We start from the raw sequence: 10901 nt of genomic DNA on the forward strand, positions 1-10901 counted from the left end.
AGCCCCTCCACAAAGTGTCACCCAGAGCTGTGACAACGCACAGTCACCTCAGGCAGAAGCTGAATATAGGGCAGGACCCCCCTGGTTTTGATTGATGGGTTTCCTGTCCCGAAGCTTCGTTTCTTTTAACTTTTGAAGAGAATTCCTTTAATTGGTCATTTTTGCATTACAAGCAAGCCAACAGTTCCTCCACCAACACCGTTCTCCTGTGCTTCACAATTCACATGTTTCCCTCTGGGTTCATCCTGCCTGGAAATGCAGCATTTCCAAGTGAAAAACCAATCTATTAAATAACAGATTTTCATTTTAAGAGCTGGCAAAACAGGCCCTGCTCCAGCTCGGGGCAGTTTGGGGGTGATGCTCCTCATCCAGCTGTGGAGACCCCCCCAGTGAACACCAGTCCCTGCCAGCCCTGCCAAGGCTCAGCTCTGAGGGTTCTGTGGTGCTTGGAACTGGATCCTTGCCTGGGATTTGGTTTCCATAATTTCTGTGAAGCCACAGAGAAATGAAATCAGTCCCCTCTAGCTCAGAATAATCACTGGGCTCAGAACTCTGAATTTTAGTAAAACTGGGTAATTGTTCAGCCTCGTGGTCCCTTCCCAGACCCACTGCAGGGGGGGTGAGGAGCAGGGGCAGCAGGATTGGGATGGGCACTGGTTCCTGCACAATCCCCCACAAAGGGATGGGACCTTTGGCACCCAGGCACCAGTGGGGAAATCTGCTGTAATTCACAATAGCCTGGAAGTTTTTCCAGTTTGGATGGGGCACAGAGTTTTCCCAAAGAAACAGGACCAAAGTTGGTGTGCTGGCTGTGAGAATTCAAGGCAAATTAACACTGAGGGAAGCAGGAATTCAGAGCAAGTGCATGTGGAGAATCCCTGACTTCCAAACCAAGCGTGCACTTCACAGGGACTGCTTTATTCTGGGGACAAACCATCTGGGCCTCCAAATTTTTTCCTTTTGGCTCTTTTCTCTCGATGGTAGAAGTTAGAGGGGGAGGAGGGAATTCATGAAAAACACCCAGGAGACTGTGATGAAAAAGAGACCCAAGTCCCACCAGCCCATGCTGGAATTTATCTGCCTGCTAAAGGAAATCAGAGATTCCAGCAGAGAAGCCTGGTTTCATTTCCCATCCTCTCCACTGGGTTCAGAGCCAGCACTAGGTTCAAAAGGCAACAATCTAAGCTCTGTTTACTTAGACTTGCAGTTTAAATCAATCTGGTTTTATCCTCCACAAAAGCAATAAAGCTTTTAGCCTACCTGAGCCTGGCTGGTTTCTTTTACCCCCCTATAACAGAGGGAAATGTCCTTTCTCCTTCCTTTTCCACGGGTAGTTCCAATTCCCAGTGTAAATACAGCCTCTCCTCCTGGACACAACCTCCCACCTAATTAATTTGGTTAATTGGGTGCAGCAATACTATGAGGTGGCTGGCATGGGGAGGGGTGGATGAACTCAGCCTCTGCCCTTGTGTTGCAGGAGTGCCACGGGGGAAGCCTGGCACGAGATCATGTTGTCCTGCTTGAGCAACAGAGCCTGTGACCCCCTCTCTGGCCTCACCAAAAAGGAGTGTGGCAGTGATTTTGCCTATTTCTACTTCGTGTCCTTCATCTTCCTCTGCTCCTTCCTGGTAAGTCAGTCCTGATCCCCACAAAGTGGGGGTGCTGGCGTGGTTCCCCCAAACCCTTCCCAGCCCAGCCCTTTGCCTCCTCCTCATCCCTAATTATAATTTAGACACCACCAAGCCAGCTTTGGTAAACCCCATTTATCATCCTGCTGCTAAAACCCCCAAAGAGATCATTCAGTCATTAAAGGGAAGGGTTTATCTTTCTTCTCACAGCAGGGGCTACTATTTGGAATTAAGCACGAATTGGGTTTGTCTTGTAACATCCCTTTGGAGGAGGGCATTGGGGAAGGCAGGGTGACAACAGCCGAGGTCAGCAGCATTTCCTGGGAGCATCACACTCATTCCACAGAATCCCGGGATCTGCTGAGATGGAAGTGACCCACAAGGATCATTTGTTTGCCAAACAAATGTAAAAATCACTCTTTTTTTCTGCCAGAAAAGCTTTGGACATGAAAACACTCAGCTGGGCTTGGTGTTTACCCGTGGTCATGGTGAGGCTGAGCTTTACAAGGTGCCAGGGCCTTCCTGAGCACCCATAACCACCTCCCTGCTCCTTGGGTCACTTCCCAGCCCTGCTGGGACAGAGGAACAGAAAAGCAGGGACAGGGACCCGGTTAAAGCTCGTGCAGGACGAGGTGAAAGCTCTGTGATGTTCCAAAAAGCAGCACACGGAGCCTTCGCTCAGCTCCATGGGTTTGCTTTAAAATCCCACATTTGATGCTCTGTGCAGCCAATCCCTGCTATCCTCAGAACCCTTCCACCAGGAAAAGGACTCCCTGTGGCAGTTTGGAGCTGGATATGGACACACCAACTTCAGTGCCCTCCCCCGAGATCCTTTGTGTGCTACCCGTGGATTATTTCTTGTGCATGTATTAAAAAGCTGCAGCTCTGAAAGCTGATCCAAAGTTAATGCTCCATTTACTGATTCCTTCAGCATTCTGAACTTTAAACCCAAATTCTTCCTGTCTTCCCTTCCCTTCCCTTCCCTTCCCTTCCCTTCCCTTCCCTTCCCTTCCCTTCCCATTTTCTTTCCCTTACCATTTTCTTTCCCTCCCCTTCTCCCTTCTCTTTCCCCTCTTCTCCTTTCCCCCTTCTCTTTCCCCTTCTCCTTTCCTCTCTCCCTTCTCCTTTCTCCTCTCCCTTCTCCTTTTCTCCTCTCCCTTCTCCTTTTCTCCTCTCCCGTCTCCTTTTCTCCTCTCCCGTCTCCTTTTCTCCTCTCCCGTCTCCTTTTCTCCTCTCCCTTCTCCTTTTCTCCTCTCCCTTCTCCTTTTCTCCTCTCCCTTCTCCTTTTCTCCTTCCCTCTCTTCCTTTTCCTTCTCCCTCCCTTTCTCCTTTCCCCCCTACCTTTTCCCTCTTCTCCTTCCCCTTCTCCCTCCCTTCCCTGACCCCATCTCCCCGCAGATGCTGAACCTGTTCGTGGCTGTGATCATGGACAATTTCGAGTACCTGACCAGGGACTCCTCCATCCTCGGGCCCCACCACCTGGACGAGTTTGTCCGGGTGTGGGCTGAGTACGACCCCGCAGCCTGGTACGTGCTGGGACACCGGGGTGGGACAGAGGGGACACTGCTGCACCTGGGAACGCTCAGAGCCTGTTTTAATGGGAACATCTCCAGGATCTGAGATTATATCAGTGTTAAAAGCTCCGATTCCCTGAGCGCTGGAGAGGAACAAACCTGGTGTCACTGCAAGGGCGTTTCCTTCACACACCCCCCAACCCCTGAGAGCAAAGCACAGCCCAAAATTAACAGATTAACGGCCTCAATTCCACTGATCCTGCCTAAATGACCCTGTAAAAAAGCTATTTAGCACTTCGAAAAGGAGCTTCTGGTTCCTGCGTCCCAGGCCGGAGACGAAAATCCGCAAATCTCTGGCTGTTGGCAGCGCTGGAGGGAGTGGGAGAGGTTCTCCCCTCATTTGTGCAGCGTTTTTCTGGTTGAGATCCGCCTTGGTGGTTCTCCAAATGCTGTGCAGACACCTCAGGAGAGGATGTGCTGCATCTGAGTCAGGTTCTGATTCCATTGCCTGCCTTCTCCCACCCGCTCCCAGAGGGAATGAGATGATGTTCCTCAGCGTTAGGGTGGTTTCTTGAAAATATGGGAATTTTTGAAACAGCCTTTCCTCATTAAACACAACGTTTTCCCCTTGGAAGCCTCCTTGTAATGACATCAAACTCTGTGTGGGAATTTTGGTCTTTTGAGTGATGTTTAGCTCTGGACTTGCAGTTGAAACTTAGGAAAATAATCGGGATAAAATGAAACGGGCCAAAGTTTGGAGGTGTCTCATTCTTAGAGAACTCTGATAAAATATTCCTTATTTATGAGGGGGTTAAAGGAGGGGACAGTTCTCACACACTGGACAATGAGATGTTTATTTTATGGTGGGTTTGTTTATTTCTTTTATTTCTTCCAAGACACAGGGGAAGCTGCACGCTGGGCTTAGGCAGGGGAGCAGCAGCACAGACCCAAAATTAAGGAATTTTTTCAAACTGAGGCCTAATGGCCCTGCCCAGAGATCAATTCTAGAGCAGGACTGGTTTAGTATTTTGGTTTTCTGTATTGCTGCACCACAGGTGATGGGGTTGTTCTCATTTCTAGATGCTCCGTCCCAGGTCCCAGTAATTCCCTTGATAATTCCTTCTCTTTGGGAATTTGCCTTTTTGTTAATTTAAAGCTCTCCTCATTTTGGATCCCCTTTTCCTCCCCCTGAGTTCCTGTGCCATGAATCTCCTCTGGATTTGTGATGCCTCCCAGCTCCTCCAATCTTTCCCCTCTTTTTGTGTTTCCCTTCAGCAGAGACAGAGGCAGGAAGTGTTTGGATAACCAACATCTCAAACTCCCTGCTAGGATGCAATTAAACTGCTTTAAAATCTCACTTAAAAATGATTTAGGCCAACTTTAAATGGAAACTTGTTCCAAAAAACCTGCATTTCTCTGAACTGTGGGGGATTTTAACTGCTCCAAGCTTCCCCTACTACCAGGCTGAATATTTACTCCACAGTTACTACCAGCTTGTCATCTCCAGGCAGATTTTCATCCCCACCAGCTCTGTGACACAGCAAATCCTCTGTGGGGATTTAGGAGGCATAAATAGCTTTTCTTTTTCCCTTTTTCCAATCCAATCCTGCCTCTTCCCACTGGAAAATCTCAATGAGGCTGAAAACTCGGGAGTGCCTGGTTTAGAAAACGGCCTTGGCTCTACATCCGTGGGAGGAGGAACACGCCTGCAAGGGAAAAAATTGGGATCAATGTGGATTTTTAATGTTTCTATTCAGGAACTTTCCACCCAGAAGAGGCACCAGCGTTGAATTTACAGGAAGATTTCTCGCTCTATTAACTCTGAGCAGAGCCTGAGTCACTCAGGGGCCAAACCTTCCACTCCCCGAGCTGTTAATGCAGAAGATGTCAGATATTGAGATACTAATTCTGCTTTTTTTTCTCTGACCCTGTTCCCTTTTCTCTCCAGTGGGAAATTATTGAGTATGAATAGTTCCGCTGGAATCACATTTTCAGAAGTGGCACTAAAATCTCCACAAATCTGAAATCCTTTCACTCTTTAAGGCCAGAACTGATCCTTTAATGATTTTGATTTAATACCTTTCTGATCTTACAGGTCTTTTCCAACCCGAATGATTTTATGATTTGATTATTCCATGATTTGGGCTGAATGTGGTCACTCATTGATCACTTCTCCCAAGGTCTCTTCCTTGATTATCCCAAGGAAAAGGGAATTACAGTGTTTATCCACTTCCCATAGCTTGAGACCCTCGATGGGAGATGCTCTACAATTTCTATATCTTTATTATATAGATAATATTTTAAACACAACTTAATGCGTATTTTATCCCTATTTCTGTTATCACCTTCTGTTTTGTTACAAAACCCAACTCCCTGGAAACTTTCCTGGGGAAAAACGTTCAAAAGGAAGTAAAAAAGGCAGTTGGGAACTGTTATTCCAGCTGTGCCACATTCCCTAGGGGTGAACGTGGGAAAACTGCTGGATTCAGGGGTGACAAAAGCCTTGAACTCACAAAAAAAGAGGGATTGAGAGAAATGGGGAGCACAGGGTGGTTTGGTGGGAGTTAAGAAAGGAGGGAAAGCACAGGATTTAAGGATGAACTGGGAAAGAAAACATAATTGGATTTCTAGAAGCTTTAATTTGTTCAACATACAGAAAGTGAGTTCTTGATCCGTTTTATTCCTCTCCCAGTGCACACCCCATGGAGACACTGGGAATGTCGCTCTGGCCATCCCATTCCCATCAGTTGTCCCCCAGAGCACTCAGGAGGAGCTGCAGGAGCTCCCAAGGGAGCTCTGAGCTCGCTGGGATAATGGGATGCTGAGGAAAATCCAATTTAAACAAGAGGTTGTGGCTGCTCCATCCCTGGAAGTGTCCAAGGCCAGGCTGGAGGGGCTTGGAGCAACCTGGGATAGTGGAAGGTGTCCCTGCCCATGGCTTTAAGGTCTTTTCCACCCCAAACCATTCTGGAATTCTCTGAACCTGGGCAAGGATCCCTGTTTGTCCTAATTTTGTGCCGTGATCTCCCAATGCAAAGCATCTGTTGGTTTTCCAGCCTTCCACGGACTCTTAGAGAGCTCAGGGAAGTGTTCAGCCGTATTTTCCATGCCCTGGTTTTCCAAAATCCTTCTGAAATTGTAAGGAAAGCGTAAACTTGGGGCCTCAGTTAAACCAACACCTTTTTAGACCCACGCTTAGGCCTGGAGCCAAGACTTGATCTCCCTCTGAATTCAGTCTGGACTTGACTGGGGAAGGCTTTGAGCAGACCTGAATTTTCCACATCCCAAAAAGCAGCAACACTGAAGGAGTTCTCCCAGAATATTCCAGCCTTGTTTACAGAATGCACCTAAACAAACACAGGGAGGCTGAACCATCCCAGTTTTCTTCAGAGGCCATTTTGAAGTTCAGCTCTTTTCACCTGTGAGTTGGTTACTCATAGAAGATTAAGAAATATAATGCTGCTGTTCAATTAGCTGGGAATTAATGAGAGTGAGCACAAAGCTTCCATGAGGTGTCTGATTTCTCCTACTGCTAAGGAAAGCGGGATTTTCCCAGTGCCAGTGCCCAACACGGCTCTGGAGATGCCACTTTCTGCTCTCCCAGCAAACTCCTCATCCCCCAGGAATGGCCCTGCCAGGGTTATGTAGGAGGTGACAGTGGCAGGGAAATGTTCCCAAGGTTTTTGAAGCAACTAATTGGAATCCTGGGAATAATCCATTAAACACCTGTCCTAAAATCCTGGGAATAATCCATTAAAGAGGCTCTTTGTGGGCTGCAGGCTCCGGGCGTTGGGCAGCAGAGCCTGGAGGTCGATGCTCAGGCACAGGGAATTCAAACACGAGTGGGAAAGGAAACCAGATGTTTGGGAAGCCTTGCACATGGCACTGAAGGTTTCCCAGAGGGAAATCCAAGGATATGAAGTTGGGTGAGCAGTTGGAAGTTCCCTTTGTGTGTGGAAGTGGCTCCTTCCTTTCCAGACTAACCTTTCTTTTCAGCGTGTTTTGCCCTTCCAGCTTCTCCTGTTTGCCTGTGGAAAAGCTGATTCTTCCCTGTTTGCCTGTGGAAAAGCTGATTCTTCCCCGTTTGCCTTGGGAAAAACTGATTCCTGTTGGATTTTGCTGTCATAACCTCTGGTGTTTCCTTTCCAGTTGCCGGATTCATTATAAGGATATGTACAATTTGTTACGTGTAATTGCTCCACCCCTGGGCTTAGGAAAGAAGTGCCCTCATAGGGTGGCCTACAAGGTTTGGAATTCCAGAGATCCCTCCAGCACCTCTAGTCCTGGTTCTGTTTCTTTTTATCCCCTCTTCCCTCCCCCCCCCAAGTGCAAATGCAACTGGTAGAGAAAAGAAACTGGAACGTGACGAATCCCTTGCCTGAAAAGAAGGAATGATTGACTGACTGCCTCCTTTCTCCTCCATGCATCCCTTCCCTGTCTCCTCCCACACCCCAGCTGGCTGGAACAGGCAGTTTTATGAGACAGGGAACCCTCCAGCTTCCATCCTGCCAGCTCCAGCAGGGAATTGTTGGGGAAAAGCATCCCAGCACCCCAGCACTTCAATATATCCCAGAGAGAAACGTCATCCCAAGGTTTCCAGGGAGCAGCGAGTTTGGTTTGGCTTTGCGGCATTTTTGCTCCAGTCAAGTGATCAACTTGCCCTTTCCTGAACTGGAAAATCATTGGATCTGGGCAGAGATGAGGGATGAGCTTTTCATGGTGCCACAGCCAGGGATCACCTGGGGGTTAAATTATGTCCCTAAATTGTGGTGGACACCCAGGCAAACCTCCAGCTCATGGCACAGGGAGAGTTCACTGTGCTTGGGAGCCCAGGTGGGGGATTTGGGATGGATCTGGCCAAGAAATCAACGCAGGATGGGCTTCAGTGGGGACCCAGTTCCAGGCAGGGAGTTTCTTGGAGAGCAGAGGATGAAGGAGAAGGCTGGAAGCAGCCAGCCCAGAGCTTGCTTCTCTCCCCCACTCCAGCCCAGGTGTTTCCCACACCTGACTGAGGATTAGGAGCTCAGAGGAGACCCCACAGCCCAGCCCAGGAGCACGAGGGGAGCCAGGGGAGGACACTGGCTCCAGTTCCCATTTGTGTCTGTCAGCAGCCTTTAAATCAGCTCAGGGCTGGGAAAGCTGGGTAGGATTTTACTGGAATAGATGTTTTGGGGCTGGCTGAGTTGTCTCCTCCTTCTCCATCAAAGCTTTCCATAGAAATTGAGATCCATGTCAGGGCATTGGGCTGGTGGGAAGGTTCCTGCTTGGGAAAGGGGTTTTAAATGGGTGCTCAGGTTTTCCCTGCTGGTATAGAGGAGATGATAACACAATCTTGCTTTTCCAGGGGTTAAACTTTAATTAATAACATCCCTGGGTTCCCTCAGATGCCAGGCAGCACAGATTTGCACATTAGAATAAACAGTCAACTCTCTGCTAAGAAAAACTGAGATTGTCACTGTCCTGCTCCCAGTTCCAATGGTCACAGAAAAGTGAAGCAGGAATTTCTTGCTGGTTTGCACCCCGTGTCCTTCAGGGCAGGATTTTATCCACCACCACCGTGTGCTGAAGGGAGATGCCCTCAGCAATGCTCCCAGCTGCTCTGAGGGCCTTGCCCCAAATCTCCACAATTCCCAGTTGAGGTCGGCTTGGTGAAAGACAGGCCCCACCAAAAGTGAGGGAGGAGCAGGTCCCCTTCCCACCACCTGCCAGGGCTGGGCTCTGCTTTCACCAGCCCTGGGTTCAGGAATTTACCAAGTCCCCCCTCAGCTTGGAGTGGGAGCAGTCACAGCGTGTCCCTCAGCAAACCCCCCCGACTGGAAGGAAAGCTGGCTGTGTTCTCCCAGCCCTGTCCCATAACTCTGCCTGCCAGCTCTCCCTGCCGTCTGACCTGACTGGTTCGGGGGGTGACAGGGGGAACTCTCATCCCCCCCCCCGCCAAGAGCCAGCCAGACCCAGCCCTGCCACCCCTTCTCCCCCAAAAAAAACTCTTCTCCCCTGGGTTGCCTGCAGCTCTCCCCAGGGGCCATCCAGCATTCCTTAAGGGGACATCAGTCATTCCCCAGGGGACATCCAGCATTCCCCAGGGGACATCCAGCATTCCCCAGGGCCGCCCCTGCAGGAGGAGGAGACGTTGGGCGCTGAAACAGCAATGGAAGTGGAGCCACCTTTCTCCTGCCCCACCTCCCGAGTTTGGTTTATGTTTCCCGGAGAAATCTGATTAACCAGATCTCTGTTCTCTTGTCTGCTTTCCCTTCTCTCTCTCCTCCTTTTCATTTGCTCCCTTGTGTTGCCTTTTCCCCCCACCCCTTCCCCATTTCCCCCCGCCTCAATCCGGTTGGATTTCTGTGTCCTGGTGCTTTTGCCTCCGTCCCTGTGATCCCAGCGGGCGCATCAGTTACACAGACATGTACGAGATGCTGAGACACATGTCCCCACCTCTAGGCCTTGGGAAGAAATGCCCAGCTCGCGTTGCCTATAAGGTAGAAAACCTCCCCAGGAACCCCTGCCCAACCACTGGCTTTTTGTGCCGTGGCTGAAGTGGAGTTTCTGTGGCATTGGTGGTGTTCTTCGGGACTTTCCTGGTGCTTTCTCTGCTTTCCAAGCAAGATTTTGGATATTCTGGTTTTTTTGTTGTTTGTTTGTTTTTTGGGGGTTTTTTAATACATATATATAATTTTTTGGGGGTCTTTGAAACTCTGGCACATCAGTTTGTCTTTTAAGTATGTCTCTGCTCTCTCTCTCAGTGTTTCTTTCTCTTTTTTCTCTCATTCTGCTTCCATTTAGGTTAATTTGGGGAGGGATGGTGCTAATGAGCAAATTACCCCCCATTAGATCCCCATTTTTCTTCCTGGAGCTCTTTGTCTCACTAACCCTGCAGGAGAATGTTGTTTTTCCCTCCTCTTAATTAGACTGGAGTAATTAGAGTAGGAGTGAGCAAGCAATTAAACAGAGACAACACCTGAAGAGCTCCTGAAACACCCTCGTGGAAGAAATGACTTTAACAGAAAACATTTAGGACAGGGAGATGGAGAAATCACTCCGACTCATCATTGATTTGGCAAAACATTTTCATTGAGCCACCAAAGTGAATTCTATCCCAAAGGCTGCTGCCTTTGGAAATTCAGATGGAAACGGAGCAGACCCCGCTGAGGCAAGGCTGCCCTCCCAAAAGCTCTCAGGGTGCTTGGAAACTTCCATTTCCAGGGCGATTCCTTGGAGTTTTCCCTCCTGAACCTCACAGGTTTAGAGGGGGAGGTTGCTCAGAACCATTTATCACTGGTGTGCTTGAGAATCCATCAACCCAACAGGGGTTTTTGGCTGTTGGTGTCATTCCAGCCACCCCAAAAACTCAGTTCAGTGGATCCAGATCACAACAGCCCCTCCTGTACTGAGGGATTTTTCACTGAGGCCACATAAAACCAAGATTTTTGTCTTGAAGATGCTAAAGCTAGACCCAAACCTGGGTCCGATTCATTTAAGGCACGCAGCAGCAAGAAGTAGTTCAGGTAAATCTTCCTACAAGATCCTTCCTCAGCGTGCCAGGATTTAAAATAAAAGGCAAATGAAAGATAACCTTAAATCTCTCCAGTTAGGTGGCTGTGCTGTATTTGATTTGATTCTGGCCACTGTAACTGAGCTTGAGGAACCCAACTAGATCAAAATTCCAGGTCTCAGCTATTTCAGACACCAGTCATCCACAGAAATCCACGGATTTGCCACCCGTGAGTTCCCACTGGTTTAGCGGAGCTGTGTCCTGCTG

At 48.8% G+C, this 10901-nt stretch overlaps 1 protein-coding gene across 1 annotated transcript in view; it reads left to right on the plus strand.

The window, feature by feature from the left end:
* Positions 1 to 10901, plus strand: part of CACNA1B (calcium voltage-gated channel subunit alpha1 B) — a 261991-nt gene that overhangs the window by 230044 nt on the left and 21046 nt on the right. The window contains exons 39-41 of the mRNA XM_017740286.1: positions 1478 to 1628; positions 3027 to 3154; positions 9525 to 9621. Of these exons, the coding sequence (XP_017595775.1) occupies positions 1478 to 1628; positions 3027 to 3154; positions 9525 to 9621 (376 nt within the window). The remainder of the gene's footprint in view (positions 1 to 1477; positions 1629 to 3026; positions 3155 to 9524; positions 9622 to 10901) is intronic.

This window comes from Corvus brachyrhynchos, unplaced genomic scaffold (genome assembly GCF_000691975.1).
Source record: "Corvus brachyrhynchos isolate BGI_N302 unplaced genomic scaffold, ASM69197v1 scaffold305, whole genome shotgun sequence".
Taxonomy (NCBI): domain Eukaryota; kingdom Metazoa; phylum Chordata; class Aves; order Passeriformes; family Corvidae; genus Corvus; species Corvus brachyrhynchos.